General features: G+C 47.3%; 1 protein-coding gene across 3 annotated transcripts in view; it reads left to right on the plus strand.

The window, feature by feature from the left end:
* Window positions 1-8,831: 8,831 nt before the first annotated feature.
* HIP1R (huntingtin interacting protein 1 related) overlaps window positions 8,832-17,396 on the plus strand; it is a 26,851-nt gene continuing 18,286 nt past the window's right edge. For all 3 annotated transcript variants that reach the window (XR_003792680.1, XM_029216823.1, XM_029216816.1), the window contains exon 1: window positions 8,832-9,010. Coding sequence is in view for 2 of the 3 variants with exons in the window: in XM_029216823.1 (XP_029072656.1) it covers window positions 8,918-9,010 (93 nt within the window). In the remaining variant the exon portion in view is untranslated. The remainder of the gene's footprint in view (window positions 9,011-17,396) is intronic.

A 17,396-nucleotide genomic window follows, 5' to 3' on the forward strand; every position in this document is an offset into this window, starting at 1 on the left:
AAAAGGACAGGAATGTAATGTAAATGGTAGTACAGTTTTATACATGTTAAGTAGTTAAGAGATACACAAATATTACCATAAATGTGGCACTTTACCTTGAAAAAGACCTGAAGTCTGCAGGTAGAACTGGGCGTCGGAGAGCAGGTTGCAGCTTGTGACTTACTGGAAGGTGGTAGAAGGAGGGTTAGTGGATGGAAAGTCGTAACAGCGGATGTGGATGGATGTGGCTCGTGACACGCCGCGGGTGGTGGTGGAGGGGCGTGGGGGGTGTATTCCTACACGGCCCGGCCCAGTTCACCTAGTGTTTCTCGTGGACAAAGCCGCACATCAACAAACACAAACTTCACATCACGCTCAAGTTGTTCCCTAATATATCCGATGCGTTGGAACAAATGTGTGTTTTCAAAACAAGTGTCATAGCAGAACCAACTGTATTTCAGAATAACCTCTCCTTTAGGGTTTATGTTAAATTCCTCCCTAAGATGTAACCAGGAGCTCCCTCACTTTTGTCCTCGTAGCACAGCTGGGAGTGTGTTTGTGTGAGCATCTCCATCAGAGTGCGTGTCACAGTACATGAGAGCTGATCATATCCATGGGTCTCTGCTCCTCCGTGCGCACGTTAAGGAGCCCCTCTCACCCACCCTGGCTTCCCCAGTGTAGCACGTGCCGTACCTGCTACGGAGGGTGCTCCTTGAATGGAACTGATAGGAAGAGTTCAGGAAAAAGGCAGAACAGTGACCCTCAGGTATAGACTGAAAAAATGCTAAAGCTATTTGAGGTTGGTGAAAAGTTGGTTTAAGAGAATATTTGAGCTAGAAAGATCCTAAAGAGAGATCCAATCTCAACCATTCATTTTACAGGGGAGGGCAGGTGATTAAATCTCTTGCTTAACATCCCACATGATTCTAATCAGATAATCATTTAGTTGGAAAAAAATACTGTCTTCAGATGTCATATATTTTCCCATGGATTGTTAACTGATTCTAAAGATGCTGGGAAACCAGAATTTTAACTAACAGAAGTCTACTTGGCAATGCACTTTGCAAACTCCTCCCCTCTGGTCCTTTGAACAGAGTATAACTGGTTACAGAAAAAGTAAATACTGTTGTAAAAAATTCTTAATTTTTGCAGTAAGGAAGCAGGGTAAGTTCTGAGCAGCCTGTCTGCTTCACCAGGGTTTTGCCATCTGTCGCTAAAGACAAGGGTCTTAATTCAAAGCCTTTCTCTGAAATAGGCACTCACACATTGCTGGGGGAGCACAAAGCGATTCAGTCCTTCTGGCAAGGAATCTGTCAGTGTTTTCTAAAAACTGCAGAAGAGCTGACCCTTTGCAGTGGCAGTGTCACTTTGGGACTCTCTCGTTCAGGTACAGCCGCATGTGTATAAAATGGTATATGTACAAGTTTTTCATGGCAGCATTGCTTTATAACAGCAAGAGTTAGGAAACGATCCAAGTGTCTAGCAAGAAGGAACTGAGTGAATAGCCGTGGCACATGGAATATTACCATGAGACAGAATAGGAAGGTCTTGGATGCAGAAATATTTCCAGGATATACTATTAAGTGAAAAGAAGCAGGACGCTGAAAGATTCATGTGGTATTCTACATATGGGATGGGAATAAGAATATATATATATATATATATATATATATATATATATATTTTAATATATATATATATATTTAAGAATATATATATTTTTGAAACCATGCTCAGGTATTAACTATTTAAAAACCCCCAATAAGTTAAAAATAGAGAAAAAAGGAAAGAGTAAAACAGCACAGCTGCCACATCTCATTCACCCATGGCAGGCTTCCTGTGGTGTTGGGGTCAGGGGGACACAGCCTGAAACCGAATTTGGACTTTTGACCAGAACATGGGACATCCTAATCACTAGTTTGCAACTGTCGGGATGACCTGTCAGGGTTCTTAACCTTTTCTTTTTTCCTTTTTTTTTTAAATAAATTTATTTATTTTTGGCCACGTTGGGTCTTCATTGCTGTGCGCGGGCTTTCTCTAGTTGCGGCGAGCAGGGGCTGCTCTTCATTGTGGTGCACGGGCTTCTCATTGCAGTGGCTTCTCTTGTTGCGGAGCTTGGGCTCTAGGCGTGCGGGCTTCAGTAGTTGTGGCACATGGGCTCAGTAGTTGTGGCTCGCAGGCCGTAGGGCGCAGGCTCAGTAGTTGTGGCGCACAGGCTTAGTTGCTCCACGGCATGTGGGATCTTCCCGGACCAGGGCTCGAACCCATGTCCCCTACATTGACAGGCGGATTCTCAACCACTGAGCCACCAGGAAGTCCCTAGAATGATGTTTTTAAATAAATAAAATAAAATACATCAGGGTGTAAAATACCTAGGAAGCCTCTTCCAGTAGAGAGGAAGCAGCATGATTAAGAGCACAGAGGTCTGGAAGCACCGAGAATAATCCCAACATGGTTCAAACGTAGGCCCCGTGGGAGGAGGCAGAGGCTGAGCAAGGCCAGGTTCTCCACTGGAGTCTACCGGTGTCTTTCCAAGCTTCCTTCTCCTCTTCTTTCCTTCTTTTTCTTATTTTTCTTTTTTAATATTTCCCCCAGACCTAACAATGCTACACCCTCAGTAGGCACTGTAATGAATTAAAGTGTCGCTACGACTTGTTGATTCTTCTTGATGACCACTGTCTTCACTAAAGGCTCACCGCAGAGTCTATATAAAGGCTGACAAAGAGCCAGTTATATTTGGGCATCAGCCAATTGCCATGGTTTAGCCATACACGTATGGTAAAGCAAACAGAACATTCCAGCTACGGTTTAGAGACAGGGACCCCACACATGAGCGGGAAATCAATACATCTTTTGGGTGGTTGACAGTGGTTATATGAAATTACTTCATTGTATTTCATTAATTCCCTAAGGTCTTTTAAAGGCATTTCCGCTATATTTGTGTATTGTCCTCTTAAGTATTTTCTAGTTGTTCTATCCTGGGTATTAATTTGGAAGTTGTTTTGTAGAATGTGGAAGTCTCAGAAGAGTCAGCTGAAAAAAATACCCTTCTCAGTAATTGAAGAAAACAAATTCATGTATTCATGGTGATCATGGGTAAGTCACCTTTCCTTATCTCACCTTATATCTATATTTAATAAGTAACTTGGGAGCACTGATAATGTGGAGTCACAGCAGTGCGTTTGTGTGACCTGTAATCCTTTCTCTTTTGTTTGACCTATTTATACACACCTTCTAAATTTAATCAGAGTAAAAATGTCAGTTACTTATAAGAGAAATGCAGATCAGAAAGTTCTTGTTCTCAGTACCCAGAATTTTAAACCTAAGGAAGTGAATTCATATAGCTTTCAAAATCGGAATGTAAACTCACATGTCAGCATTTCATCTGAATGTCTGTCTGGAAAGAAATCTTTCTGTGGGGTTTCAAGTCTTATAAAAAGGCTTATTGACCCAGTAAGCACTTTCTTGATTTGTGTTTCCTTCTATCAAACCTTCATTTCATAGGCAAAGTTTCTTTAGAATCCATTTTGATCAGTTAAAAGGTAAAATCATTTCCGTTGTTTTCCACTTAAGCATAAGAGCATTTTTAAGACCCTGAAAGCAGTAAGTAGCCCTCTCCCTGTCTCCCTGTCTTCTTTCTCTTTGCTGAGAAGTTTTCATATTTATAATATTTTGCGTGACCTTATGTTGATGAGAATCAAGACATATAGTTAACTTTTTAGAGACTGGGAGTTTACAGCACACCATCCAGTGCTCATTGATTTTTGTTTAACTCCATTTCCTTCGCACAGAAGCCGATTTCTCATCCATGTGGAAGGCAGGAAGCAGACATCAATACCTAATACTTAACCTTGAAAACAAAAAGAGGATTGTAATCCTTTGTAAGCAACATTTAATACCAAAGGGGAGCAGAGACTGAAAGTTAATTTTTAAACATCTATATTTTGTTTGTCTTCAGGTTAACCATTTTCATGTGTAAGAAATATTTTTCATGTGTAAGAAATATCTTTCATGTGTAAGAAATTAGACCTAATTGTATATTATATATAATATACAAACTTGGAATTATGCTAAGAGAGAAAAAGCCTTCTCTGTAAAGATGCACGCTACAGTTAAATACTCGAGAAGCTCTTTCAAAGTGTGAACATCAAATAGAGAATACATACATATAAAATGCTGTTTTACCTATCTGATTTTTTTTAAAACCTGCGCATACATTTAAATTATAACCAGTAGCTTATCAGAGTCAGCTCCAAATCTATGAGAAATATGTTCTCTTGTGGTTTTCAGCCCTGAACTTTGCTGTGTAAAGACATAAAATGATATGATATAAAATATTTTAAACCAGAAACTATCTCCTGGGTTACTGACAGTCGAGGTCCTTCTGTTCCAAAAGCTAAGCAGAGCCCCCTCTTGTCTGGGTCAGTCGTAGTCCTATCAACTTATACAAACAAAAGCTTGCTGGAAGATCAAGTTTTATATGCATTTTTTTATCATTAAAGACTAAAACATTTCTGTTTTAACTTGTAATTTTTTAAAGAATATACTGATCAGCTTCAGTCAATAAAAAATATTTTTACTAATAAAAATAATTTTCTGGGGTTTCTTTTTATGACACAGGGGTGAAATAAGGAAAGTTAATCTCTTGAAACCAAACCTGGCAAGTTAATTTCCTCAGGAACGGGAATGTATTTTTTTTAAGCATTGCAGATATCAAAGTTCTATTGTGCTGTATAAATGCCCCTTTGTTAAAAGGTTTCAGTGCTACTTCAGAGGTGATTTTCATGAGAGTGGAGGAGCCACCCCATTTAGCCTTTTTAATTAGGGTGCTGAAAAGAGAAATTGGGTGAGGTTTGGCTATGTTCTTTATAAATGCTTGCTTTCTGCCCAGGATAGGCTGGTTTGTACAGAGCAAGACTGAGAAAGGTAGTGTGTAGTCGATTCTGAACTATTGCCTCCAAGGTAGAAACCTGAAATGTCCCTGGAGAGGCTGACTTTCTGAGAAACAAAATATTAAATTTTCTCCTTCTCTTTATCATAGTTTTATGGCTGCATGTCAACTTGCCTAGTGAAAAGAGAACACTGGTTAGGTGCTAAAAAGAACAATTTCAGGGAACTAAAGGATTTGAAAGAAGTGAAAAGTTATTTTGTAACTAAATGTATTTTAGCTCATAGGATTATAGTATCTACAACACCTATTCTTACCCTTCCACATTCTTGTGAATTACAGCACATGCAGTTCAAAAATGGAAACCTTAAATTATCAATTTATCTCTCTCAACCTAAGTTATTTAAATATGTGAGCAATTTCTGTTAAAGAGAGGCAGCCTCAGTATGTTGAAATAGTTGCAAGATGAAACTAGATTTTAGCCTTAATATTTTGTCATCAACATTCTTTCATCTTAGGAGGTGGGAAGTCCCTGATGGTCCAGTGGTTAGGACTCTATACTTTCACTGCTGAGGGCACGGGTTCCATCCCTAGTCAGGGAACTAGGATCCCGCAGGCCCTGGGGCCAAAAATAGAAAAAAAAAAAAAAAAGAGGAGGCAACTAAATTGTATGGTAATTTGCCTGCCAGAAATTATCCCAGCCATAAAAAGAGACTGATGTGAGTATATTTTTAGAGTTTGTGAACAGCTCTATTAAACAGAAATAGAAACACCCCCAAAGAAAGAAATCAAGATAATACATAAACACTTAACAACAGTTTTAACTAAAAAGTGCTAATAGGATGTAGGAGCTTGGGAGCCTTTAAGGGGTAAGGTTGGTTCATTTCAGGAACGTGGCTGAGTTTTGGAACCTTGTGTATACCATGGCTAATTGATCCTGCAGTTTTTCTTGGGGCCTTGACCTGAGACTTTCCTTCTCTGGTTAGATGCCTGTAGCTAGGTGACTGTTTCAAAGTCATGCACCTTTGTTTCTCTTGAGCCATGTGATGACAATTTTGTTGGGGTCCATTTCAGAAAGGTTCATGATTCTGCACCTTAAACAATCATCTTGGCAACCACTTCATACGTGATAGAGAATAGTGAATAAGATCAGATTAAGAAACCAGACACATTAATCAGAACGACAGCTGACACGGTAGGTTAAAAACCAGAATGGCCTTTGCGAGAACTTCATCAAACGAGGGCACATTAATCAGTCCTGTAAATGATGATTTCTGGGTTCTCAGCCAAATGCATGCTTAAGAGAGCTAACAAAAGAAGACAAAATAATTTGAGCGCACATCAAGTATTGCTTTGCTGGCCACTGGAGACACAACAGTGAGCGAAGCAGACTCAATCTTTGTTTACAGTCTAGTGGAAGAGACAGATCTTAATCAAATAATGACAAATAGGTCATGAAAAACTGGTAAGTGCTATGAAATAAAGCTTTGAGCTACTGTGTCAGCATATAACAGGGGCATAGGTCAAGGGTGGAGGGCTCAGGGAAGGCTTCCCTGAGGAAGTGACATCTGAACTAAGCTGAAATATGAGTAGATGCTAACTGGCAAACAGGAAGAGAAAGAGCATTCCAGACAATGGTAACAGCATGTGCAAAGGCCCTGAGGTGGAAAGGAGCGTGACACATTTTCGGACCTGATGGACTAGGATGGGGCAAGCTGGAAAGACGCTGGGACCAGATCAGACACACGTGTCAATGAGGCAGGCAGTGTGGGGACTGTAGCACCATCATTTACTAAGCCCAGTGATGTAAACTCTATTGTTTGTCTTGGATTTTCCTTGAAATCAGGTCTAATTTGTAACCTAAATGCTTTACCTTTGTAATGGCCCAGGGGAAGCATTAAACAGCCCTGGAGATACATCACAACAAGGAGAATCTCAGCCAAACAGTGACAGAGTCAGTTCTAGAACCAGGTCTCCTGCCTGAAGGTGTTCCGAGAGGTGAACCTGACCAATTGAGAGTGGGGAAGCTTGTGTCCTTTTGTTCCCAGGAATGCTCTTTCATAAAACTAAGCCGTATGTTGAAGTGCCAAATTATGGGGGGCTGTTCACTCACTTTTTCAACTCCTTCTTTTCATACACATTTTTTACTGGACATTGCTAATGCACCAGACACCCTGCTAGGCACTGAAGGTATAAAACTGAGTAAGACAGGGAATTCCCTGGTGGTCCAGTGGTTAGGACTCCGCAAGGGCCTGGGTTCAATCCCTTGTTGGGGAACTAAAATCCCACAAGCTGTGCAGTGCGGGCAAAACAAACAAACAAAACTGAGTAAGACAGGGTGGTCCTTGCCCTCCAGCTGCTCAAAAATCTTTCTTACAAACAGATAAATTACATTCAATAGAGATGTTTTAGCAAGTACTCTGGGATCCCAACAGTATTGAGCCCAGCACCTGGCACAGTAATCAACTCTTTTATTATTGAAAGAGTGGTAGTTGGTTGCTGATGAAGTCCCTGTGGCAGACATTCTAAACCCAGAGGGGTGTTGCCTGCTTTAAAAGAAGATGCTGTGTTAAGTGTGAAGATCACAGGAAAAGCGCTTTCGTTGGATGTGGAAAAATGAGTCCAAGAAACAGCTGGTCTGGAGCCTGCAAATCCCTTTACTGCAGGCCTTATTCCACCACAGCTATTGACTAGAGTGCTGAGAGTTAAAAATGAAATAATACAGGGCTTCCCTGGTGGCGCAGTGGTTGAGAGTCCGCCTGCCGATGCAGGGGACACGGGTTCGTGCCCGGGTCCGGGAAGATCCCACATGCCGCTGAGCGGCTGGGCCCGTGAGCCATGGCCGCTGAGCCTGCGCGTCCGGAGCCTGTGCTCCGCAGCGGGAGAGGCCACAACAGTGAGAGGCCCGCGTATCGCAAAAAAAAATAAAAATAAAAATGAAATAATACAAGTAAAGGGTTTTGTCCAGTGCCTAGCAAGTAATAAACATTCAGTAAATATTAGCTATTGTTATTCTGGTAAAGAAGCTTTTCGGTGATTGGAATTAGATAAAGCGTGGTTATTTTCTATCTTTAGGGGAGTGAGAGGAAAGCCTTGTTAAATACATCTTTCAAGTTCCCAGTGTCAGCTCTGGGACAGGCAGTAAGGAACCAGTGAGGTTACAGAAAGGGTCAGGGAGACAATGTTCAGGGTTATGTAGGCATCACCTTCCCTCTTCAAAGGGGGTGTACCTTCCCTAGTACCTGTATTGGGTGATTTCACACCTATATTCTGAGAGGAAAGCTGAGGATAGCAGAAACAAAATAACCATTTGAGAGATTAAAAAAAAACAAAACACTTCAGTTCTGTGACTGGTAATTTTAAAAACAAACGAGTAATAACAGTGTTTTTAAAAATCTCACACCACCTCCTGTGGCAACTGTTCCATGCACTTTGATGGCCCAGCTCTGCGTTTGGTCCAGAGCTGTCTGCAGGCTGTCCCAGCCCTGCCTCTCCTGGTCCCCTTACCGTTTCTCAACTCTTGCAAGGTGTCCTCGTGCAGAGCCCGCAGTCTCTGAAAAGTCATCGCACAGTCCCGCGTTGATAACAGCTGCAGTTGCATTAGAGATGCACACAGAGTGGACAGCTCAATGGTATGCCTTTGACACATAAAGTAATATAGGACTTTTATAAAGGAAAGAAAAAAATGTCCAGTTGTGATTCCATTGGTCAGATTTCATTGAGGCCAAGTTTTCTCCAATTAACCAGATCCTGGCCTGGTGTGGACAGGACTTGGTGAGTCCGGGCGGAGGGTGTGTGCGAGGACGGAGGAGGGACTGGTGTTTCCGCTCGCACACGAGAGGCGTCAAGGGCCTGGGGGCCCCGGACCGTGCCCCTACCCTGGCCAGGGGCGCGGCCGGGCGGGGCGGGGCGCATGGGCGGGGCGGCGGCGGCTCCTCCCCCGGCGGGCGGCGCCGTACGGCGGGCGGCCTCGCGGTGCCTAGGCGCGGGCGGCCGGCCTGGATCGCTCAGTCGCGCGGAGCCGGGCCCAGGAACGCAGGCGGCGGCAGGATGAACAGCATCAAGAACGTGCCGGCGCGGGTGCTGAGCCGAAGGCCTGGCCACAGCCTGGAGGCCGAGCGCGAGCAGTTCGACAAGACCCAGGCGAGCGGCGGGGCGGCGGGCGGGCGGCGCCGTCCCCCCTTCCCCTCACACGCGTCCCTCGGGGCCCGGCCTGCGCCCGCCTCCAGAGCGCCGGGAGCTCGGGCCGCTCCCCGGACCCCTTGCTCCCCGGCCACCTGGGGGCCCCCGGCCTTCGCCGCCCGAGCCGACCCGCGCGCAGGTGAACCGGAAGCGCGAGCCGGCGCCCGGGCCCGAGGTGGCGGGGCACCGGGGTGGCAGGGGACTGGGATGAAGCCGGGGATTGAGATGCGACCGGGGGACCAGGTGGCCAGGCGACCGAGGTGTCCAGGGACTGAGAGGCGGCCGGGGACCGAGGTGGCTAGGAGCCGAGGGGCGGGAGGGGCCAGGTGGAGGAAGCCGAGACGCGGCTGGGGGCCAGGTGGGGTCAAGGTGCGTCCCGGGCCCGGGTGCGCCCGGCCGGGGCGGCCCGACTGGATTTCTCCGCCCAGGCCGCGCCGCCTCTCCCGGGCTCCGTCTACTTTTCCCACGGCTTAAAAGAATGCCCCCTCCTCGGAGAAGCAATGCATTTCCTTAAAGGAAACTCCCTGCTTCCTTTTCTCCTGAGCTGTTTTTCAGGGCCGCACAATATCTTATTATCTGCTGGGCGAAAAGTTTCACGTCTGTAGCCAGACTTGTTTGCCCGAGCGCTGGCCCACGTATAAACAGGTTCACACCCCCTTATTAAATGACGGCTCCTGACAGACAGAAACTTCCTAGGGCTCCCTTCCTGCACTTCCCACGCGCCCGCATCTCTTCCAGAGGGTGGCCTATCCTGGGAGGGTTATTTTAAAAATGAAACAATGACGGGGGTGTGTATTTGTCCATGTGTTCCTGCTGAGACCACACTGATGAGGGCGTTGCTGTTTCTGGTTTTCTGTTCCTTTTTATTTGACAAACACTGAGGTATTCTTATGCCTGGGGGAGGGGGGGAGCATACTGGGTTTTTTGCCCAAGTAAGTCAACCAGGACTGAAACAGCAGAAAATTTTTACTTTAGAAATAAACCATGGACTTCCCTGGCGGTCCAGTGGTTAAGACCCCACGCCCCCAGTGCAGGGGGCACGGGTTCAATCCCTGGTCTGGGAACTAAGATCCCGCACGACGCGGCCAAAAAAAACCCCAGAAAACAAAAACCAAAAGCCAGAAGGAACCCACTCACTCCTGTCTAAAGTAGGATGATGACCTTTGTGTCTGCCGTTAGCAAGGTCCTTCCCACCTCTCCCTGCCAGGAGCAGTGACTTGTGTGGTGTCTTTCAAATCAAGTTAGCACATGCAGCCTACAATAACTTTTGCTTTGAAGTAAGAAAAAATGCAGGGGAAACATCTAACCTTTGTGCTTGAGATTAACAAGGAAAATGATAAAACCTTGGCTCTATAAAAGACTAGTGCTGAACCAGCCGAGCCGCAAATTATTAATTTAGCCTTTGTGGTCATCATCATGTGGCCCCTGGTGTATTTTCAGCCCGGATAGCCCGTCATAAACACATGTGGCATTTAATTTAAAATCATTAATACATAATTAATTGTGCCAGGAACTTGCGGAAGGAAGGGGAGAAAATGTTAATTGGCAGGGAGAATCTGGATGTTGTCAGAAGATTTATTCATTCACTGATTTTTTTGTTTTTTCTGTGGTTTTGAGGAGCTATAAAGAGGTCAGATTGCTACATAGAGGAGATGGAATTTAAAGGGCCAAGTTCATTGATCTTACTCTTAAATTGTTATAAATCAAGGGCAAGCTTTCTGAATGTCAAAGAGAAAGCATCTCTGATACAGGACAACTTATTCTGGTGGTTGGTTTGGTAAACAAGAGGGTGTTTTGTTTTTGCTGGTTGGGTTTTTCTCATGAATAATTCTTTCTGGTAGGTGAATCTCATAGGATTTACCCATTCCAGGGCTATTTTCTGGAAACATGGAATTCAGGTTCAGTGTCTAGATTTGATTATCTTCAGAGTGACTTGAGGGATGTAGGAATCAGGTTTTGTGCATGGTTAATATTTAATTAGATCACTCCCAGAAATATCTAGTGAGCTGCCAGCCAGACCTCATTGGTGGAAAGGACGAGGAGAGCTGAGGTTGCTGCTTACATGTCTCCTTCTGGACAGAAAATAGTATATCCGACCCACTGACACACCTTCCCTTTGATCTGCACTGCCTGTGGCTTCACGTTGACCACAGCGTCCTGTGTAGCAGAGGGGCACTTTGGTTTCCTTAGAACTTAAGTCCCCTACCATCCCGCCAGCCTCGCTTCTCCTCCTGGGTTTCTGGGTCAAGAGGAGGAAAAATGCTTCCATATTTGCTTTATTGACTGGCCACACCCTGTTTTGCAAAAAGGTTCCTTCCCCGCCCCAGTTGGGAGTGTGAAGGAAGGGGGCAGTCATGCGTCCTTCGTGTGGCAGGTACTTGTGTTTGCTGTATGATGTGGGTATGCGAGTGCGTGTGTGTGTAGTCCCAGGGGCACTGTCCAGAAAGCTGGTCTATTCTTCCGCAAGACTTTAGTCCCTTTGGTGATAAAACCCCTTTTCAAAATGGAAGTGACAAAATTGTATTGGCTTTTTGTTGTTGTAGTATCCTGAATGCAGAACAGTGTGGCATACAGTATACCTGTATGTTCTGAACCTGAAAATTGATTGTCTCGTTAAAAAGATGGTGTGGTATCATGGAGAGCGGTAACCAACACCCGAGTGCTAGCCTGTGTTCCTGGGCATGGTGCTTAACTCCTGTTTCCTGGTCTATAAAAATAGAGATAATTCCATCTACTTCCTAGGGCTGTTTTAAGGGATAGAAATGGTGGGGTGGGCTAAAGAGGGACCCCTCAAAGATGTCCACGTCCTAATTCCTGGAACCTGTAAATATGTTACAGCCCTGGGTAAGAAAATGCTCATCAGCTGACCTTAAAAATAGGGGGCGTAGCCTGGGTTATCCAGGTGGGCCCAGTGTAATCACGGGGCCTTTAAATGTGGAAGAGGGAGGCCAGGGAGGAGGTCAGGGTGGTGTGAGGTGAGGACAACGCCACCGGACATCGCTGGCTTTGAAGCTGGAGGAACGTGGGCGTCCTCTAGAAGCTGGAAGAGGCGAAGCAGTGGACTCTTCCACGGAGCCTCTAGGAAGAAATGCAGCCCTGCTGGCACCTTGATTTTAGCCCCGGAAGACCCGTTTTGGACTTCTGACCTCCAGAACTGTAAGATGATAAATTTGTGTCGTTTTAAACCACTGAGCCAACAGTGGCCGTTGGTTGTAGCAGCAGCAGGCCACGAATACCTACAGGATGCAAAACACGTAGTACAGTGCTCTGCAAACGGTCAGCTAGCCATCTTTCTCCCTTCCCCACCCCCAAAAAGCTTTATGTGAGAACTGTTTCATACCTTCCATGAGGGAGGAGATCCGTCTTTGAGGTATAGCATGGGTGAGGACTCAGCAGATTGGAGTCCTGGAAATGCTAAACTCCAACCTTGCTTCTTCCTTGTCTAAGTGCGCCTTTGCCATCTGGGCCTTGGTTTCCCCTGCAGGAAATGGAAACAGAGCCCGAAAGCTTCCTGTAAGGTGAGGATGAGAGAGGGGCCACACTGCTCAGTATGCCAGGCCCGGCGGGGAAGAAGGGCATTAGACACAGGCATTCAGGGTAAAGCTCCGCAGGTGTTAGGGGTTTTCTGGTGGGGTGGGAGCTGTGGAGGGGGGAGCAGCAGGTGGAAAACTGTTCGTAGGTCCAATTTTCCAGGTCAGTGACGTGTCCCTTCTGCAGCCTCTGTGGAACTGCAATCTTGTAAAAATTAACATTTATTGACACTCAGGGCTTCTCAGGCCAGCTCACGTTAGAAAAACGCTGTCCAGTAGAAACGGAATAGGAGCCACGTGTATCGTCTTTAGAGTACTTAACCACACTAAGATGCAAACAGAAACAGGTGAAATTCACTTTAATCATATATTTTATTTAGCCCAGTGTATCCAAAATATAGCCGCTCCAACACGTAATCACTATAAAAATTATGAATTATACATTCTTTTCCTCCTACCATGTCTTCAAACTCCGTTTTGTGTTTGTTATAGCACATCTCAATTTGGGCTCCCATTTCAGGCCTTCATTAGCCACACGTGGCCAGCAGCTACTGGATTGGATGTCAGGGTGTTAGAATCACCTGGGGCGCTTTTAAACTCTTCTGTGTCTAAATGCTGGAGATTTGGAGTGATTTGGCTTGGATTGGAGTCCTGGGCGCATAGGTCTATTTTCTTTTTTTTTTTTTTTTTTTGCGGTACGCGGGCCTCTCACAGTTGTGGCCTTTCCCGTTGCGGAGCACAGGCTCCAGATGCGCAGGCTCAGCAGCCATGGCTCACGGCCCCAGCTGCTCCACGGCATGTAGGGATCTTCCCGGACTGGGGCATGAACCCATGTCCCCTGCATCGGCAGGCGGACTCTCAACCACTGCGCCACCAGGGAAGCCCAGTCTGTTTTCTTAAAGTTCCCTAGCCAGGAATTCTTTAGAATCTCATTACTGAAGGCACGCCACAGGACACAGGTGTTTGGGAACTTGAGTTTCTGGTTTGAAGGCTGTTCCCAAATTGGCAATAGTCTTTTGGACTCCCATCCTTTGCACACTGTTTCCTCTGCCCTGACTTCCCTTCCCACATATGCCAGCACCCCCTCTGCCAGGCAGGCAGACTTATGCACCCTCCCTTTTTTAAACAAAATTTTATTGAAGTATATTTGATTTACAGTGTTGTGTTTAATTTCTGTCGTACAGCACAGTGGCTCCGTTATACGTATATATTCTTTTCTATTGTGATTCATCACAGGAGATTGACTATAGTTCCCTGTGCTCTACGGTAGGACCTTGTTGTTTATCCATCCCATATGTAATGGTTTACATCTGCTGACCCCAAACTCCGTCCTTCCCTCCCTCACCCCCTCCCCCTTGGCAACCACAAGTCTGTTCTCTAGTCTGTGAGTCTGGTTTTGTTTTGTATTTGGGTTCATTTGTGTCGTATTTTAGATTCCACATGTAAGTGACATCACATGGTGTCTGTCTTTCTCTTTCTGACTCGCTTCACTTAGTATGATAATCTCTAGGTCCATCCATTTTGCTACAAATGGCATTATTTCATTCTTTTTAATGGCTGAATAATATTCCATTGTGTGTGGGGATATATATATATATATGCATATATATACATACCACATTTTTATCCATCTACCTGTCGATGGACATTTAGGCTGTTTCCGTGTCTTGGCTATTGTGAATAGTTACACACGCTCCCTTTCTGTCTTCATGTGGCATTACCACACTGTTAGCTACCAACCCCTTTCTGGGCCTCATTTAAATGTTTATTTTAAAAAAGTTCCCCCACCCCCAAGCTTGGGAGGAAATCTAAACCACATGGTGAAAGCCAGAACCCCCCCACCCCAGCTCCGCCCACGTCGGTCAGCTCCCTGAGGGCAGGGGCAAGGGGCCTGGCACCCACTGCAGGCTGGTCGAATGGCCAAAGAACAGAGGTGAGCGAGGCTTTCTGAAAAGGAGGAGGGAAAGAACCAGGCTCACGCCCCCCAGGATGCTGCCTGCAGAGCCTCGAGTGAGCTGCCCCAGCGGCACTTGCCTTCCTCCCCAGCCCCCTGCGGCGGGCGGTGAGCCGTGCCCTTCCTTCCAGCTGCGCTGCTGTCGTGTGCCCCTCGGGCACCCTCCACCTGCTTCTGCCGCATCAGCCAGCTTGGTGATGCTCAGGGCAGCGGCTGACTTCCTGGTTCCTGGGGTTTCCTGCCGCAGGCCCCCTGGGCTCCCCGGGTATCCGGTGACCTGTTGGTTCAGGCTGGGGTGGGGTTGTGGCTGCTTGTCCTTCCCCTCCCCCTCCCCATCTTTGTACGTTTGTCCCACGACGCGTTCATGAGGGACCACTTACTGTGTATGTGTGGGCTTGCTTCTGGTGCTCTGGGATGTGCTACGGGAAGATGAAGATCATTCTCATCCCCTCCAAGGGTTTTCATCTTGACGAAGGAGGTGGGAGATGAACAGGTGTGCTGTGGCAGAGCTGTTAAGAGCGAGGCTCTGTGCCTCAGTCTCCTCGTCTGCAATATGGATATAATCGTAGTGCCCGAGTCATGGAGGATTTGCAGGATGACACAGCTCCTGGGGCGGAGTGAATGCTGCACTGAACGGCTGTTGGCTGTTACGTTGTGTATGGGAAGGTGGGCTGGACTGAAGAAATGGAAATAATGCCCCCTTGGTCCTGTCCCTGAGCCTCTAGTTGAGCGTCTGTGAATGGGGAGCTGGGGCTCTTGGGGAGGGCAGTAGATCCGCCACGGGGGTTGGGCAGACTTGGGAAGGTGGGGAGCAGCCCGTTCCTGGAAGAGCGATCCTGCGGTGCCCCGTTCTCCAGGACGACAGGGCCTGCTCCCAGGTGACACCGTCCTCTGGAAGATACTCCGGTGAGGAGCCCCGGGGAGGTGCCCCAGGGAGGAGCCCCAGGGAGGTCGGGGGAAGCCGGCACTCCTGACCTTGCCCCCAGGCCAGCGTCCCATTTGTGAATAAAACCTGCCTGGGCACTGAGTCCAGCAGCGCGACGTGGAAACTCTGGAGTCGAGTCTAGGCCTGCTTGGCAGGGGGACAGGGAAACGCAGCCGGCTAACCTGAGCTGGGGCCTGAAGAGCCTTTGCCAGCCGGCCGCGCTGTCAGCGATACCCTTCCCTCCAGCCCGCTCCCCCCAGCTCCACCTGACTCCAGGGTGGACTCAAATATCACCTTGTTTGCGAAGCCGTCAACCGCTTTCCTCCTGCCGGAGCCTTACTAGGCTGCCCTAGTTCTCACGATATTATTCCCACTATTCCCGTCTCCCCAAACCCTGCAGCTGAACCGGCAGGAGTGGACGGCCGTGAGGTCGGGCGTGTGTTTAGATCCAGGGTCACGGAGAAGGGATTGCATTGCCTCCCCCTCCAAGCCCCTAAGCACTACCCTCTGAACCCCAAGATCCTCAGGCACGGACAATGTTGGCTCCTTGTGTGCTAGCACCCAGGACTGCCCGGCTCGGGGGACCCGCTCGGCGTGCGTGCACTGAATAAATGGGTGCCACGGGGGCCCGTGGGTCTCCCTTTTTTGATGCTGCCACTCAGTGAGGCCTAAAAAGCCATGGCTCCCACTGCAGGGAAAGACTGAGTTCTTGGAGAAAAGTTTAGTAGAGGTGGAGTTGTTTTTCCTCTTGCTGAAATAAACACAACCTTCAAATGCATTAGGTTCTCCCGCCAGGGAGTGGCTCAGCCCCCTGGCTTGTGGGACAGACAGGTCTATGGAGTGGTGTCACCAGGGCCCAGGCAAGGAGCTGCCCAGGCTGGCTCCCTGTCCATCCTGGAGGCGGGACTCGGGCCACATCCTCCTCTCCTATCTCTTCCTCCTCATGTGTCACCTGCAGAGCCCGGGGGAGAGGTGGCAGTGTCCCCCAGTGAGCCTCATGCTGGTGGATGGGAGGATCCTGCCGGGGGCTCCTGCAGAGGAGCAGCGGCTGCAGCGCGGCCCTCCCTGCAGTTTCATAAATGGTCGAATGATTGAGAGGCCCGGACAGAGCAGGCACTGGGGGACGTGAATAAAGGGAAGAGACGGTTGAATCGCAGGATGGTGTTGCTGCACTGACTTCCCTCTGCTGAAATGACTGAGCTGCAGACCTCTGGCCCAGAGCTCCCCACCGCTTTGCCTGAGACCGCATTCAGCCGCCTCGTCGGCTACAGAAATCCTGTGTTTGGTTTCATCAATGGCCTTTGAGGTGGCAAAGCATTTGAATGAGATCTTTCTGTCCTTCAAACAACTCTTTGGAAACACTAAAGCAGGATAACCCACCTCTCTGCCAGTCCCTGTGACCCGGCTCTTTGAAGGATGTTTTTTTGTCCCTGCCAAATGCCACCGTGAAGCGCGTCATGATAACAGTACAAGGAGGATTGAGTCTGATTCATTTCAGGGTTGATTTTAAAAATAGAAAATGTTTTATAGTTGCCTTTACTATATAACTTTAGTGGATAAATTATTAGCTAGAGAAAGAGACACACACACTGCCTTGAATTTAACCAGTACTTATATTTGAAAGAGCTTTCGTTCATTCAAGTATTCACTCTTTCATTCATCCAGTAAAGATTTATTGACCTCCAGGCACGGGTTTCGGGACTGGAGGTACAGCAGGTAGCAAGACCAACAGGATTTGTTGTACCAAGTACGTCTGTTCAGGGGTCAGAGGTAGAAACAGAATACATGGTAAACAAGATAGTTTCGGGGGCTTCCCTGGTGGCGCAGTGGTTGAGAGTCCGTCTGCCGATGCAGGGGACGTGGGTTCGTGCCCCGGTCCGGGAAGATCCCACATGCCACAGAGCGGCTGGGCCCGTGAGCCATGGCCGCTGAGCCTGC

The sequence above is a fragment of the Monodon monoceros genome, unplaced genomic scaffold, assembly GCF_005190385.1.
Source record: "Monodon monoceros isolate NGI ecotype Baffin Bay Population unplaced genomic scaffold, NGI_Narwhal_1 Super_Scaffold_1, whole genome shotgun sequence".
Classification (NCBI taxonomy): domain Eukaryota; kingdom Metazoa; phylum Chordata; class Mammalia; order Artiodactyla; family Monodontidae; genus Monodon; species Monodon monoceros.